The sequence below is a fragment of the Rhinoderma darwinii genome, chromosome 2 (genome assembly GCF_050947455.1).
Source record: "Rhinoderma darwinii isolate aRhiDar2 chromosome 2, aRhiDar2.hap1, whole genome shotgun sequence".
NCBI classification, from domain to species: Eukaryota; Metazoa; Chordata; class Amphibia; order Anura; family Rhinodermatidae; genus Rhinoderma; species Rhinoderma darwinii.
Window position 1 is genome coordinate 466,638,181 of NC_134688.1, and position 18,479 is coordinate 466,656,659.

The following is an 18,479-nucleotide window of genomic DNA, read 5'->3' on the forward strand; positions in this document are numbered from 1 at the left end:
AAAACTATTGTAGGGACAGGACACATGGAGCCCAGCACTGAACTACTTACCCTACTTGCCATGAGACTGTAATACCACTTGGGGGTGCTGTCTGCACCCACATTTATTCAGCTCCTATTGAATTCAATGGCAGGTATATCAATCTAGTTACAGTTCGCTCCCCCTAGTGGTGGCTGAATATAGCAAGAATTTTATCATTTTGTTGTGCAAAATAGTTTTCCCCCAGGACGACAAAATTTATCTCCAGTGCCACCTATAGGTAGCTACCCTGTAAATTATTGTCTAACCCAAGGATCTTGGGGTGTTCCCGGAATAAAAAAATTATCACCTATCCTCAGCATAGGTTATAATGTTCTGATCGCTGGGGACACTAGTGCTGGGACCCCCACCGATCACCAGAACTGAGGTCCTGAACTCCCAGATCCTCCTCACTGCACCCCCTGCTCCTTCTGATGTTGAATGGAGTGGCAGTCAAGCATGCGCCCACCGCTCTATTCAATGTACTTGGGAATGACAAAAACACCCAAGCGCTGTACTCAGCTGTTTCAGTCATTCTCAGAGACTTTAAATCGAGTGGCAGGGCGCATGCTTGAACGCCGCTCCATCTTATGTGCTCCTTACCGTGGTCGAGCAGTGAGGAAGAACAGGGGGTTCGGGACCCCCATTCTTGCGATTGATGGGGCCCCCACCAATCAGAAAATTATTCTGCTACAGCCCCTTTAATGGGTCAGAAATTAATAAGCAAGATAGGTACCTATAGGTGGCAGTAAAGAGACATTTTTCTTCCTTCTGGAGGATAACTAATTTGCATACTTTTTCCCAGGGAGCATTGCCTGTAAGACTCTCTACACTGGCTGGATCTCCGCAAGGAGATATGGTATAACCAAAAGCTACATTATTTAGGCCCTAGGGCTAATCGGGTCAGTGGGGACTAGGGCCATTTAGTGGCGGTCTTAGTGGGGATCGGGGGCTAAATTCAGCATTGTTATGGGGCCCTGTAGTTCTGTGTTCTACTTAGGTGACCCAATTAGGTGTTCGCCGCTCTCCTGGTAAGGCAAGGATACAGCAATCAAGATTGTGTTCTCCTGTCTGTACTTTATAACCAAACATATTTTCTCCTAAAGGTTCGTGACCACAAATAGGAGAAATCCCCGACACCCAAACACAACATATCAAAGGTAGAGATGTGTAATGTTATTAAGCTCATGGAGCATCAGAGCGTTTCCTTTGATAATCTTTCCTCTTGGGAACAGCAGAAAACAACATCTTGACAGGACTTCGCTATTCTCTAAAAATAAATGATCTAATACTGAATGAACAAAGCAATCATCAAGACGTATGCAGAAGACTTGTCACTAGAGAGAGCCGGCGGCGCCTCTGTCTACCCGAATAAAAATCCTTAGGAATTAGACATATCTGTTCCTGGGAAAGCTGGGTCACAATCAATATGGTCACCATAAGACATGTTATATAGTCATTCATCCTAACATTGGAACCCCAAATTACGTGGCATTAAAGCCCTGCCCTGTTCCACCCTAGAACCCCCAGGACACTGCTTATAAATGCCCATTTGTATTGCCCAACTCTTTGTGGTCCCATTGGCAGGACGGTTGTATGGTATGATAAACCAATCTATATACATTATTACATATACTCATTTGTATATCACGATGACATCACTGTGTAATTAGTAAAATGTCTGTACCATTGAATCCCCGTCTTGTAATCCTGTTTTTTATTTGGTTCGGTGATCTATGACCCATAAGGTTTTGGAGCCAGGTAGGGAGTGACTGCTACTTCTGCCACCCCTATAGCTACACTACTTTACCTGGTTTTCCTAGAAACCGAGTTAAAGGGTAACTAAACGTTTGACAAACTTCTGAAATTTCATAGTAACATGTCAGAAGTTTTGATTGGTGGGGGTCCGAGCACTGAGACCCCCACCGATCGCTCAAACGAAGCGGCAGAAGAGCTCAGCCGCTTCGTGTCTGTTCGGCTTTTTCCGGAAAAATTGGAGTACGGGCTCTATAGAAAGTCTATGAGCCCGTACACCGATACATCGGCTTTGTAGAAAAAGCCGAACGGACACGAAGCAGCTGAGCATTCACACGAGCGCTTCTGCGACTTCGTTTGAGCGATTGGTGGGGTCTCAGTGCTTGGACCCCCACCAATCAAAACTTTAGGCATGTCCTTTAAGGAGTCTGGGAAATCTGGATGACAACCCCAGTAGGAGCTGTAATGGTGGCCATATTGGTTTTTCTGGGTATTTCTTGGATAATAGTGGAAAATGCTCTTTAACTTAAAGACACTCTGTCACCACATTATAAGTGCCCTGTCTCCTACAGAATGTGATCGGCGCTGTAATGTAGATCACAGCAGTGGTTTTTATTTAGAAAAACAATCAATTTTGATGGAGTTATGACCTATATTAGCTTTATGCTAATGAGTTTCTTAATGTCCAACTGGGCGTGTTTTTACTTTTTGGCCAAGTGACCGTTGTGGAGAGAAGTGTATGACGCTGACCAATCAGTGACCAATCAGCGTCATACACTTCTCTCCATTCATTTACTCAGCACATAGTGATCTTGCTAAATCATGATGTGCAGTCATATACTGACATTAACTTTACTGAAGTGTTTAGACAGTGAATAGACATTAACTCCAGCCAGGACACGATGTCTATTCACAATCCTGACACTTCGGTAACGTTTGGTTGGGACTTAATGACAGCAAGCGTAATCTCGCGAGATCACTATGTGCCGAGTACATGAATGGAGAGAAGCATATGATGCTTATTGGTCAGCGTCACACACTTCTCTCCACAACGCCCACTTGGTCAAAAAGTAAAAACACGCCCAGTTGGGCATTAAGAAACTCATTAGCATAAATATAATATATGTAATAACTCCATCAAAATTGATAGTTTTTCAAAATAAAAAACACTGTTGTAATCTACATTACAGCACCGATCACATTATGTAGGAGATAGGGCACTTATAATGTGGTGAGAGAGCCTCTTTCAGCTTTGTCCACCGTTGCAGTCATTTGTTTATTGCTTCAATGCATCTAAAAAAATAAATATGCATATAGTCTTCATTTTAAAAACTGCTACTATTTTGTTAAAACAGTTCCTATGCAGACCTATGCGTCTCCATGGTTACAGACTACAAACAAACTCATGATGTAGTCTGATCCTTCAGTCATACCCCCCTTCGATCTGTTTCGCTACTTCTTGGTAACCTACTGATAGTAAGACATAGGGGATTGAAGTTTCCATTAAGGATCCACTGCAGCAACCCTTGATGTTACAGGAGGAGTTATTAAACGATAACTCCACCCAAAATACATAATTTACCGACCCCTTATATGATCTCCGAGTTATCTGCAAAGTTGTTTCAGATTTTCATCATCAATTTAAAATGTTCTCAAAAAAGTAATGTAGGGTTGTCATAACCCCACCCCTCTTATTAGAAGAGGTCAAATATAATCTTGTACATGTTTTTATGAGAATCTTTCAGTAGTGCAGTTTCAGGCTTCAGGCCTGTAACTTAAATCATCATATCTCAGTATAGAAGAAAGATATTAAAAAAACGTTTTTCACATTTTTAATATATGTTAAAGGGCCTTTCTTCTGGAAGGTCTTCATGATATAAAAACAACTATTAAGCCGGACTGGCATCTTCCTTAAGCGGTTTTGTCAGCGCTAGATTTATTGTAGCCATCTTACCTCGGATAGAGCTCCCTCCATTGTCACCTGGTATCCAGGAAAGGGTTATGGAAGAAGAAGTACTTTTGGACACAGTTAGCCGAGGTTGGTCAGGAGGCACTAGAGGAAAATAAAATAGTTTATATGATTAGATTCCCATTATATGTTCTGCCATCAAACCCATGTATCATTGTACAATGAGGGTGTTGGAATATAAACAGCATGGCGCCATAGTAGCATGCCAGCCCTTGTTATGCCTCCTTATACTTAGCCCCAGGGACTCTCAACAAATCGAAAAATATCCCTGCAAAGTATCAAGAGGATAAGGTTTACTATTGCAGACATTAGTGGGGGAGGGCTTCTGCTGCAGCCAGTTGCCTTACAGCCAGAGACAGGTCTGATCTGAAGTTTGTGAAAAGGAGGGGTGGAAAATTACTGATCCCTTAAGTATTTCTCACACTTGCGATTGTAATAAGAAACAAGATCTATAGTTAGTGTTTCTTTAATGGAAATTCTGTGCTATTTATGATGCCACTCTATGTATTGAGATAAAGACACATTGATCACTGAGCTATATGTTAGGCTTCGTTCACATCTGTGTTGGGGATCCGTTCATGGGATCCGTCAGACCTTTCCGTCAGGGGAACCCATGAATGGACTCCAAACTAAACTATTAAACAACGGTGACAAACGGAAAACCATTTGAACCGGTTCCGTCACCATTAAAATCAATGGTGATGCAAACAGAACCCAATGGTTTCCCGTTTGTTTCAGTTTGGATTCTGTTCAAGGGTTCCCATGACGGAAATGTCTGATGGATCCCATGAACGGATACCCGACGTAGATGTGAACGAAGCCTAAGCTTGGCAAAAGAGGGTCCAAGAAAGTCTGAAGTGACTTGTTCCATATAGATCAAAAAGCTGAGACATATTACGAAACTACTTTTGAATGTTATTTTACAAAGGGGGCGTGGCATGGATATAATGGGCGTGGCTTGCAAGACCCCGGTGTGTGCACTATATTTGTTTAATCAAGTCAGAATTTTGTCTTACAAAAGTAGAGATGGTGCAGAGCGTGTCTGTTTTATAACAGTCTGCAGTATTCGAGACATTTATCATGAGCCATGAGACATTTTAATAAATATGTCAGAGCCATGACCAATGAGAGTTTTTACATAGTCCCTAAAACAGTATTAATAAATCCCATATATAACAAATCTACCGGCAATGCCTATTCAATGCAGTGTTCTCCAACCTGTAGCTCTCCAGGTGATGTGAAACTACTGTCACTTTGTAAATACATTACCTGTCATTACTTATTCTGAGCAAAAATCTGTATTACTCTCCACAGCTGCATTCACAATTTTGCTTGTTGTTATTGGAAATAGTCATCAAACTTGTCTGACTGTTTAGCTGAACTCCTATATTGCAAGGGGGGTGGGGGTAATTTCTTATTACCATACAGGTCCTGGTGTAAAGACATTAAAGGATGCAAATCATCAGCAAAAGATCTGTGCAGACAGCCAGGGATGCTGGGAGATTGTCAGCTGTCGGAATGGTGAATGCAGCTCTGGAGTATAATACAGACTGTAATTTAAGATCAGTACAGGATAAGTAATGTAATGTATGTACACAGTGACTCCACCAGCAGAATAGTGAGTGCAGCTCTGGAGTATAATACAGGATGTAACTCTGGATAAGTACAGGATAAGTAATGTAATGTATATACACAGTGACTGCACCAGCAGACTAGTGAGTGCAGCTCTGGAGTATAATACAGGATCTAACTCTGGATCAGTGCAGGATAAGTAATGTAATGTATGTACACAGTGACTCCACCAGCAGAATAGTGAGTACAGCTCTGGAGTATAATACAGGATGTAACTCAGGATCAGTACAAGATAAGTAATGTAATGTTTGTATACAGTGACTCCACCAGCAGAATATTGTGTGCAGCTCTGGAGTATAATATAGGATGTAACTCAGGATCAGTACAGGATAAGTAATGTAATGTATGTGCACAGTGACTGCACCAGCAGACTAGTGAGTGCAGCTCTGGAGTATAATACAGGATCTAACTCTGGATCAGTGCAGGATAAGTAATGTAATGTATGTACACAGTGACTCCACCAGCAGAATAGTGAGTACAGCTCTGGAGTATAATACAGGATGTAACTCAGGATCAGTACAAGATAAGTAATGTAATGTTTGTATACAGTGACTCCACCAGCAGAATAGTGTGTGCAGCTCTGGAGTATAATATAGGATGTAACTCAGGATCAGTACAGGATAAGTAATGTAATGTATGTGCACAGTGACTCCACCAGCAGAATAGTGAGTACAGCTCTGGAGTATAATACAGGATGTAACTCAGGATCAGTACAAGATAAGTAATGTAATGTAGGTACACAGTGACTCCACCAGCAGAATAGTGTGTGCAGCTCTGGAGTATAATATAGGATGTAACTCAGGATCAGTACAGGATAAGTCATGTACTGTATGTACACAGTGACCACCAGCAGAATAGTGTGTGCAGCTCTGGAGTATAATATAGGATGTAACTCAGGATCAGTACAGGATAAGTAATGTAATGTATGTACACAGTGACTCCACCAGCAGAATAGTGAGTGCAGCTCTGGAGTATAATACAAGATGTAACTCAGGATCAGTACAGGATAAGTAATGTAATGTATGTACCGGTGACTCCACCAGCAGAATAGTGAGTGCAGCTCTGGAGTAGAATACAGGATGTAACTCCAGATCGGTACAGGATAAGTAATGTAATGTATGTACACAGTGACTCCACCAGCAGAATAGTGAGTGCAGCTCTGGAGTATAATACAAGATGTAACTCAGGATCAGTACAGGATAAGTAATGTAATGTATGTACCGGTGACTCCACCAGCAGAATAGTGAGTGCAGCTCAGGAGTATGATACAGGATGTAACTCAGGATCAGTATGGGATAAGTAAATGTAATGTATGTACACAGTGACTCCACCAGCAGAATAGTGAGTACAGCTCTGGAGTATAATGCAAGATGTAACTCAGGATCAGTACAGGATAAGTAATGTAATGTATGTACACAGTGACTCCACCAGCAGAATAGTGAGTGCAGCTCTGGAGTATAATACAGGATGTTACTCAGGATCAGTACAATAAGGCCTAGCCTAGTTCCCACAGTTTTTTGGCGCTGTTTTTGAGGCGGAAACCGCGCTGAAAACCCCCGATTGATTTTGAGTGTGGAAAAAACCGCTTGAGGGAAAAAGAAGCAACATGCTCTTTCTGCAGGCACATCAAAATCGACCTCAAAATTCCTGAAGGAAAAAACTCCCCAGTTCCCACTTTTTTGACACGTTTTCTGGCGTGGAAACTGCGTCGTAAAACGCACCAAAAAACAGCCTAAAACGCCTCCCATTGATTTCAATGGGAGGCGGAGGCGTTTTTTTCCCACGAGCGTTAAAAAACGCTTGTGGGAAAAAGAAGCGACATGCCCTATCTTCAGACGTTTACGTCTCTGACCTCCCATTGACATCAATGGGAGGCAGAGGAAGCGTTTCTCATGGCGTTTCTTGCCCGCAGCTCTCAATGGTGCGCTTTGTAGCCCGGAATTCACAGCGGCGCACAGGGCGGATACGCTGCCTGCTATTACGCCGCGTATCCGCCCTGTGTGAACACAGCCTGAGCAGTCACACGTGACAGCTTTTGTTGCAGATATTTTTGCGACTGAACATTAGTTTCATTCATTGAACGGGGTTGTTTCTGCAGCAGGTGCCTGGATTTTTACAAGTTCCAATTAAATCGTTAGAACTGATCAAAATGTGACTGCACCCGCACAATCAAGTCAGAAAGCAAAGAGTCGTCCTGTAATCCCACTGTGATAGATATCTCACAACATCGCCGGGCACGTCTATAGAGCGACATGAACCTGACATTGACAATTCCTGCAATATACATTAAGGCTATGTTCACACGCAGTGAGCAAAAACGTCTGAAAATACGGAGCTGTTTTCAGGCGAAAAAAGCTCCTGATTTTCAGACTTTTTTTAATAACTCGCGTTTTTCGCGGCGTATTTTACGGACGTTATTGGAGCTGTTTTTCAATGGAGTCAAAAACGGCTAAAAAAACGTCCCAAGAAGTGACATGCACTTCTTTTTCGCGGGCGTCTTTTTACGCGCCGTATTTTGACAGCGTAAAATTACACCTCGTCGGAACAGTACATCGTAAAACCCATTGCAAGCAATGGGCAGATGTTTGTAGGCGTATTAGGGGCGTTTTTTCAGGCGTAATTCGAGGTGTAAAACGCCCGAATTATGTTGGAAAACACTGCGTGTGAACATACCCTACAAATAAACATTGTGTTCCAGGATCAGTACAGATAGCACCTGGCTGACACCTGCCTACAACAACGGGGAGGGAGCACTCTGCAAAACAATGACTGCTGAAATGTGCGGATATATCTGATCAGGAGAGAACGGGACATTACCATATAAATAGTCTATATACCGAACAGAGAGATTACAACTGATCTATGTTATACTTCACCACATAAACCCCCAGTTATAGAGAGAGATGAAGGAAAACCACATAAATACACATTAATATCACTGCACTAATATATACGGTAGTTATATAGTATTTATATTCTTGTACATAGGGGGCAGTATTATAGTAGTTATATTCTTGTATATAGGGGCAGTATTATAGTAGTTATATTCTTGTACATAGGTGCTGTATTATAGTAGTTATATTCTTGTATATAGGGAGCAGTATTATAGTAGTTATATTCTTGTATATAGGAGCAGTATTATAGTAGTTATATTCTTGTACATAGGGGGCAGTATTATAGTAGTTATATTCTTGTATATAGGGGCAGTATTATAGTAGTTATATTCTTGTATATAGGGAGCCATATTATAGTAGTTATATTCTTGTATATAGGGGGCAGTATTATAGTAGTTATATTCTTGTATATAGGGAGCAGTATTATAGTAGTTATATTCTTGTATATAGGGAGCAGTATTATAGTAGTTATATTCTTGTATATAGGGGCAGTATTATAGTAGTTATATTCTTGTATATAGGGGCAGTATTATAGTAGTTATATTCTTATATATAGGGGGCATTATTATAGTAGTTATATTCTTGTATATAGGGGGCAGTATTATAGTAGTTATATTCCTGTATATAGGGGGCAGTATTATAGTAGTTATATTCTTGTATATAGGGATTATATTCTTGTATATAGGGAGCAGTATTATAGTAGTTATATTCCTGTATATAGGGGGCAGTATTATAGTAGTTATATTCTTGTATATAGGGTGCAGTATTATAGTAGTTATATTCTTGTATATAGTAGCAGTATTATAGTAGTTATATTCTTGTATATAGGAGCAGTATTATAGTAGTTATATTCTTGTATATAGGAGCAGTATTATAGTAGTTATATTCTTGTATATAGGGGCAGTATTATAGTAGTTATATTCTTGTATATAGGAGCAGTATTATAGTAGTTATATTCTTGTATATAGTAGCAGTATTATAGTAGTTATCTTCTTGTATATAGGAGCAGTATTATAGTAGTTATATTCTTGTATATAGGAGCAGTATTATAGTAGTTATATTCTTGTATATAGGGGGCAGTATTATAGTAGTTATATTCCTGTATATAGGGGCAGTATTATAGTAGTTATATTCCTGTATATAGGAGGCAGTATTATAGTAGTTATATTCTTGTATATAGGGGCAGTATTAAAGTAGTTATATTCTTGTATATAGGGGCAGTATTAGGGCGGGTTCACACATGGCGGAATTTCACTTAAATTCCGCTGCGGACACTCCGCAGCGTTAATCCGCAGCGGAGCCGTTTCTCCATTGACTTTCACTTTAATTTAGCAGTGTTCGTTTACACGATGCGTACAATTCCGCTGCGGAGCATAGGCTGCGGAGCGGAATTTGGTGTCCGCAGCATGCTCTGTCTGTTGCGGAGCAGTGGCGGACTGGTTGCGGACTCATGGCGGAATTTCTCCATTGACTTCAATGGAGAGTCAAAATTCCGCAATGAAGTCCGCAGATCTTATGTGTGCTGCGGAGCGTATTGTTTTTACTACCATGACATTTCTTCATTCTGGCTGGACCTATGTATTTCTAGGTCTACAGCCAGACTGAGGAAGTCAATGGGGCTCCCGTAATGACGGGAGCGTTGCTAGGAGACGTCTGTAAATAGTCACTGTCCAGGGTGCTGAAAGAGTTACGCGATCGGCAGTAACTGTTTCTGCACCCGGGACAGTGACTACCGATCTCAATATACATGTATCTGTAAAAAAAAATATAAGTTCATACTTACCGAGAACTCCCTGCGTCTGTCTCCAGTCCGGCCTCCCAGGATGACGTTTCAGTGTAAGTGACGGCTGCAGCCAATCACAGGCCAAGCACAGGCTGCAGCGGTCACATGGACTGGAGCGTCATCCAGGGAGGTCGGGCCGGATGCCGAAAGAGGGACGCGTCACCAAGACAACGGGCGGTAAGTATGAATTTCTTTGACTTTCACTAGGGAAAGTGCTGTCCCTTCTCTCTATCCTGCACTGAATAGGGAGAAGAGAAGCACTTTTCCTGCAGTCCGCAGCGGCCAGTCCGCATCAATTTTCTGCACATTTTGTGCAGATCCGCTGCAGAATCTGCAACGCAGATTCTGTGCGGCATTGATGCGGACAGTTGCGGAGGAATTCCGCCATGTGTGGTCATGCCCATATAGTAGTTATATTCTTGTATATAGGGGGCAGTATTATAGTAGTTATATTCTTGTATATAGGGGGCAGTATTATAGTAGTTATATTCTTGTATATAGGGGGCAGTATTATAGTAGTTATATTCCTGTATATAGGAGTCAGTATTATAGTAGTTATATTCTTGTATATAGGGGCAGTATTATAGTAGTTATATTCTTGTATATAGGCGCAGTATTATAGTAGTTATATTCTTGTATATAGGGGCAGTATTATAGTGGTTATATTCTTGTATATAGGAGCAATATTATAGTAGTTATATTCTTGTATATAGTAGCAGTATTATAGTAGTTATATTCTTGTATATAGGAGCAGTATTATAGTAGTTATATTCTTGTATATAGGAGCAGTATTATAGCAGTTATATTCTTGTATATAGGGGGCAGTATTATAGTAGTTATATTCATGTATATAGGAGCAGTATTATAGTAGTTATATTCTTGTATATAGGGGGCAGTATTATAGTAGTTATATTCTTGTATATAGGGGGCAGTATTATAGTAGTTATATTCTTGTATATAGGAGCTGTATTATAGTAGTTATATTCTTGTATATAGGGGCAGTATTATAGTAGTTATATTCTTGTACATAGGGGCAGTATTATAGTAATTATATTCTTGTATATAGGGGCAGTATTATAGTAGTTATATTCTTGTATATAGGAGCAGTATTATAGTAGTTGTATTCTTGTATATAGGCGTAGTATTATAGTAGTTATATTCTTGTATATAGGGAGCAGTATTATAGTAGTTATATTCTTGTATATAGGTGGCAGTATTATAGTAGTTATATTCTTGTATATAGGGGCAGTATTATAGTAGTTATATTCTTGTACATAGGGACAGTATTATAGTAGGTATATTCCTGTACATAGGGGCAGTATTATAGTGGTTATATTCTTGTACATAGGGAGTAGTATTATAGTAGTTATATTCTTGTATATAGGGGGCAGTATTATAGTAGTTATATTTCTGTATATAAGAGGCAGTATTATAGTAGTTATATTCTTGTATATAGGGGGCAGTATTATAGTAGTTATATTCCTGTATATAGGAGGCAGTATTATAGTAGTTATATTCTTGTATATAGGAGGCAGTATTATAGTAGTTATATTCTTGTATATAGGAGCAGTATTATACTAGTTATATTCTTGTATATAGGGGGCAGTATTATAGTAGTTATATTCTTGTAAATAGGGGGCAGTATTATATTAGTTATATTCTTGTATATAGGGGCAGTATTATAGTAGTTATATTCTTGTAAATAGGGGGCAGTATTATATTAGTTATAATCTTGTATATAGGGGCAGTATTATAGTAGTTATATTCTTGTATATAGGGGCAGTATTATAGTAGTTATATTCTTGTATATAGGAGGCAGTATTATAGTAGTTATATTCTTTTATATAGGGGGCAGTATTATAGCAGTTATATTCTTGTATATAGGAGGCAGTATTATAGTAGTTATATTCTTGTATATAGGGGGCAGTATTATAGTAGTTATATTCTTGTACATAGGGGGTAGTGTTATAGAAGTTATATTCTTGTATATATGGAGCAGTATTATATTAGTTATATTCTTGTATATAGGGGGCAGTGTTATAGTATTTATATTCTTGTATATAGGGGGCAGTGTTATAGTATTTATATTCTTGTATATAGGGGCAGTATTATAGTAGTTATATTCTTGTATATAGGGGTAGTATTATAGTAGTTATATTCTTGTACATAGGGTGCAGTATTATAGTAGTTATATTCTTGTATATAGGACACAGTATTATAGCAGTTATATTCTTGTATATAGGTGCAGTATTATAGTCGTTATATTCTTGTATATAGGGGCAGTATTATAGTAGTTGTATTCTTGTATATAGGGGTAGTATTATAGTAGTTATATTCTTGTACATAGGGTGCAGTATTATAGTAGTTATATTCTTGTATATAGGGGACAGTATTATAGTAGTTATATTCTTGTACATAGGGAGTAGTATTATAGTAGTTATATTCTTGTATATAGGGGCAGTATTATAGTAGTTATATTCTTGTATATAGGAGCAGTATTATAGTCTTGTATATAGGAGCAGTATTATAGTAGTTATATTCTTGTATATAGGAGCAGTATTATAGTCGTTATATTCTTGTACATAGGGAGCAGTATTATAGTAGTTATATTCTTGTACATAGGGAGCAGTATTATAGAAGTTATATTCTTGTATATAGGAACAGTATTATAGTAGTTATATTCTTCTATATAGGAGCAGTGTTATAGTAGTTATATTCTTGTATATAGGGGCAGTATTATAGTAGTTATATTCTTGTACATATGGGGCAGTATTATAGTAGTTATATTCTTGTATATACGGGCAGTATTATAGTAGTTATATTCTTGTATATAGGGGGCAGTGTTATAGTAGTTATATTCTTGTATATAGGGGGCAGTATTATAGTAGTTATATTTTTGTATATAGGAGCAGTATTATAGTAGTTATATTCTTGTATATAGGGGGCAGTATTATAGTAGTTATATTCTTGTATATAGGGGGCAGTATTATAGTAGTTATATTCTTGTATATAGGAGCAGTATTATAGTAGTTATATTCTTGTATATAGGGTGCAGTATTATAGTAGTTATATTCTTGTACACAGGGGCAGTATTATAGTAGTTATATTCTTGCATATAGGGGACACTATTATAGTAGTTATATTCTTGTATATAGGGGCAGTATTATAGTAGTTATATTATTGTATATAGAGGGCAGTAATAAAGTAGTTATATTATTGTATATATAGGGCAGTATTATAGTAGGTATATTCTTGTATATAGGAGGCAGTATTATAGTAGTTATATTCTTGTACATAGTAGCAGTATTATAGTAGTTATATTCTTGTATATAGGGGCAGTATTTAGTAGGTATATTCTTGTATATAGGGGCAGTATTATAGTAGTTATATTCTTGTATATAGGAGCAGTATTATAGTAGTTATATTCTTGTATATAGGGGCAGTATTTAGTAGGTATATTCTTGTATATAGGAGGCAGTATTATAGTACTTATATTCTTGTATATAGAGGGAGTATTATAGTAGTTATATTCTTGTATATAGGAGCAGTATTATAGTAGTTATATTCTTGTATATATGGGCAGTATTATAGTAGTTATATTCTTGTATATAGGGGGCAGTATTATAGTAGTTATATTCTTGTATAAGGGGCAGTATTATAGTAGTTATATTCTTGTACATAGGGGGCAATATTATAGTAGTTATATTCTTGTATATAGGAGGCAGTATTATAGTAGTTATATTCTTGTATATAGGAGCAGTATTATAGTAGTTATATTCTTGTATATAGGGGGCAGTATTATAGTAGTTATATTCTTGTATATAGGTGCAGTATTATAGTAGTTATATTCTTGTATATAGGGAGCAGTATTATAGTAGTTATATTCTTGTATATAGGGGGCAGTATTATAGTAGTTATATTCTTGTATATAGGAGGCAGTATTATAGTAGTTATATTCTTGTATATAGGGGGTAGTAGTATAGTAGTTATATTCTTGTATATAGGAGGTGTCAGGTCCGTATTTCACACCGAATAACCACCTCTGTAAATTGAAAGCTGAAGGTATGCCTGGAGAGAAGTACACCACACAAATGTCTGAGGTACAGCTTCAATGTCAGCCAGGAGGAACTGAACTTTATTCAGAACAAAGAAACACACACAGAGAAGACACATGCCCCTCCCTATAGATGTGGGACTTGCTTAAATTCTATTGGCTCCTCTGCTGTAAGTTTTCCTATACATTCTTCTGCACACTCCTCTTTGCATTCCAGGGGGCGGTGTCTTCCATAGGCGTGTTATGCAGGCTCTTTGTGCTCCATGAATCCAATCTCTTTGTGTAATATACTGAATATATATATATATATATATATATATATATATGTAAGGATAATATTTTTCAAACAATATACATGGTAATGATCCCTGACAGAGGCAGTATTATAGTAGTTATATTCTTGTATATAGGGGGCAGTATTATAGTAGTTATATTCTTGTATATAGGAGGCAGTATTATAGTAGTTATATTCTTGTATATAGAAGGCAGTATTATAGTAGTTATGGTCCTGTATATAGGGAGCAGTATTATAGTAGTTATATTCTTGTATATAGGGGCAGTATTATAGTAGTTATAATCTTGTATATAGGGGCAGTATTATAGTAGTTATATTCTTGTATATAGGGGGCAGTATTATAGTAGTTATATTCTTGTATATTTTGGGGCAGTATTATAGTAGTGATATCCTTTTACATAGGGAAGTTTTATAGTAGCTATATAGTTGTACATAGGGGGCAGTATCACATTAGTTATATTTTTGTGCGTTAGGGCAGTATTATAATAGTTATATTCCCACATTTTGTCCATTATCGACAAAACTGGAGAAGAAGAAATTTTGGGACGATTACTACTAGTACAGTAATACATCAATTACACCACTTTTCAGTAAAGAAAAAAAAAAGTTTTTCTTGATAAAGTTCTCACCTTGAACTTGCAGATTTAGGACAATCTCCTCTGATCCCCAGGTGTTGGAGGCTGAACAGCTGTAATACCCAGAATCCTCTGCTTTCACGGTGCGGATGATAAAGCTTCCGTTGCTGTACACACTTCTTCGCCCATCATTCGTTACTAGACTGGGTGTCCCGTTACTACCTCACAGGAAACAAAAATCATAAATTAAAGGAATTACAATCAAAATCCTTCAGGACTGAGGGATTTCATTGGTTTGCTTTGCATACAGAGGAGCCACAGATGATTTGTGGGCTTAATTAATATTTTAGCAAAAGCTGAGGGGGTGATAAATGTTAATCGTTAATACACACCTTTTATTATCATAAGTTTCACACTGGTTGCACTAAGTTTTGGACTCCCAATGTCAAAGGTCTCTTCAACCAGTAAGTTGGTGAGAAATATCATCTAAGGTCAACCATATCTAGCCATCCGTGCCCTCAGGCAGTGGCTTGCAATTCCCAAATTAACCAGTTTAGGAGTCAGATAATCGATCTGTGATGTCCATATGCCCTAGTAGGACTCATATGGACGAGGGTTGTCCTTATAGGACCAGGCCTACAAATCACCCTTCCATGTGACGCGAGTCCTATGACTTATGATGGTCCCATTGGCATGGTTCCCAGACTCTCGTACCTCTATGAAGATTATATCTGCATGACTCTCATATTTATATGGTTGCATAATGTTCATACTTTCAAAGTATCCCAACTCTCATACTTGCATTTCATTCATAAATGTGTGATTGCAAGGATTAAAATAGGGCCCCTTCTGGTTACAAGTTGACACTACCATACCCCTAATCATCTATGACCGAAGAACTTGAGTTGTTCTCCATACTCCTTGTATGCGAACATTGAAGGCCCTGTGCCGAGGGGATCTCTGAATAGATTCTGAAGAATTGAAGCAGCCAACCTGGGCTAAAATCCCTCTCTCTAAGGGCCACATAGCATGGATTGCATCTATGGCAGGTCCGCTCTTGCAAGACCCACATCCTTGTGTGGTTTGATGCTACTTGTATGGTTCTAGGTTACTTGGAAAGTTGCTTTAACTGAATTTAGCTTATATTCTTTAGGCTGTGTTCATAGCTGCAAAATCGGCACAAGTGAACACAGCCTAAAAAGAAGGGCCAAGTTTCTAAGTCACTTATCTTCCAGTTGATTTTTACTGATGTCAGGTGTCTTCTGCAGCTGTCGATGCAACGCTGGCAGCTTATGATCAACAGGTTATTTACTTTTGGCCCATCTAGATGCCAGCCATACAGAATGCAAGAGTTTAAAGAAGCTGATAATTCAGTTCTTACTCTCACAGCAATTTAAATTTGTATTACTTTATATCGCAGTTTAGAATGTGATAAAGATTCATGACTTTGCATAACCCTCTTCCGCCTCCTCGAATAAACAGTAAATGATACAGTTAATTGAGCACTTGGACTGGATATCTGCCATATGCCGCTCATCCATCATATTTGTGAAACGGTTCTTCAGCGGCCGCGCATCGTTCGAACAGATGAATGGCCCCATCTGTCCTGGTGTCGCAGCTGCCTTAAAGGAGACAGTCACACAAATAATGCACCGTCACTGTGACAACATTACCTCGCAAGCATATGCCTTGTTCTACAATGTTTTGATGTTAACCTGACCCCATGTAGAAGATGTCGAGACAATGGTGGAGAATTATAATTTTGCGATTTTTTTTTTTCATGCTTAATCACTCAATAAAGGGAGAAATAGAGAACATCATAATTGTTCGTCATGAGTCTTGTACCACCTCTTTATGGTAATATTCAGTCGGGCGTATTCTTCCCGTCTTTAAGAGTCAAATTCCGAGTGTAGAATCTGGACCTCCTTGAGGTTCTACTGGATTCAACATACAGCCCCATAAACGCCTATGGTGCTGTAAAATGGTTTGAGTAGATTTGTGTGGTTCTGAATGTTACATCTACAATTTGTGGCCTGAGGAAGATGCCGGTGTGGCATTGAAACGCGTAGCCTTGATCAATAAACTTCATCATTTACATCATTTGTATCATCATTGAGTAGCAGCGCCGTACTTATTCCCGTTTTTACGAATTGCATATTATCTTCATTGCGGTGGCCAACTGGCCTTACCGGCTGGGATTTCGGCAGCAGCACTCACTTCTATCCACCTGGTCAACGCGATTGATCTACTTTCCTGTGGTAAGCATTCATTTGTATACATTGACTGCTACTTCTGGGCTTACTCACACTATGTGGCGCCGTGTTTTTTCCTTGTATTTTATTCACATCTACAATTTAGACTCTTAAAATATAGGTGCAATACGCCCGTGTGTATGAGGCATTAGAATTATTCCCATGGATCGTACTGCCCTAGAAGTAACCTTCCAATTACCTCAACTTGACCCGATCAGGTAACCACTGCCTGAGATTCAGCCCTTTCTAGTGTCCGTCTTAAGTCGGCTCATGTGTAGTCCTTGGTCTTAGTCCTGATTCCTGGTATAAGCTTCTGCCCATGTATTTTGCTCCTGACCTCTGCGCATTCCAAACCCCAATTCTGGTTCCAGTCTGATTCCCTGTACTACAACTCCTGTTTACGTAAGTTTTGTCTTGGCACCCGCCACCAATCATAGTCTTGACCTGTAAATCGTTCTGCAGCAAATTCTATTGCCTCCTTGTAGAGGTTAAAGGGGTTTTCTGCTTTAGACAATCCTTACTTGTTAGAAGAGTTCCTCAACAATTTGCATATAAAGTGTCCCCCGCCTGAGAACCCCAGCGATCACATGTGACTTGTGGGAAAACCTGGCTGTAGGGGTTACATTTTCCTGCAGCACCACCACAGGGGAAATGAAGCATTACACCGTGCTGATTCATATCAATGTGTTGTTTGTGTAATGGAGGACAGGACAGGTCCTCCAGAGAGAGAGAGAAGCTCTTTAGAACCGTTCTCCACTCTGCCTAAACAGGGCAACCCAAATATTAACCCAGAATTTTCTAATAGGGTATATGAAAATGTGTTCCTAAAACTTACAAGTGAAGACAAGTTTAAGCTTGTGCCCACTGTGGTTCTACTGTCTGGATGTTATATTTGGAATATGGACAGTAACACATATATACTATACGCCAGAATATATCTGAATGAGGCCTAAGGCTTTATTCAGACGAACCTGTGTCAAATCGGCTGTGAAAAACGGCCATTTTCCACAGCCGACTTGCACTCGTGCTGGACCCGTTTTCACGGATTCCTCATAGACTTGAGTCCATTAAGGGATCCGTGAAAACGGACAAAAATAAGACATGTCCTATATTTTCACGGACCGTTAACGCGGTCCGTTAAAACAGCAGCCATTTGATTAGCCCCATAGAAATACATGAAGCCGCGTGACGGCCGTTTAAAAAACCGCCGTCACACGGTCGATTTACACGTTTGTCTGAATAAGGCCTTACT

The 18,479-nt window shown here is 38.9% G+C and overlaps 1 protein-coding gene across 3 annotated transcripts in view; it reads right to left on the bottom strand.

Moving 5' to 3' along the window:
- DSCAM (DS cell adhesion molecule) overlaps nt 1-18,479 on the bottom strand; it is a 425,426-nt gene that overhangs the window by 83,225 nt on the left and 323,722 nt on the right. For 2 of the 3 annotated variants that reach the window (XM_075854624.1, XM_075854623.1), the window contains exons 23-24: nt 15,030-15,193; nt 3,728-3,826 (exon numbers count right to left, since the gene is read on the bottom strand). In XM_075854624.1, coding sequence (XP_075710739.1) covers nt 3,728-3,826; nt 15,030-15,193 — 263 coding nt within the window. Of the gene's footprint in view, nt 1-3,727; nt 3,827-15,029; nt 15,198-18,479 lie in introns of those variants that run through there. The other variant, XM_075854625.1, reaches the window with a different exon arrangement.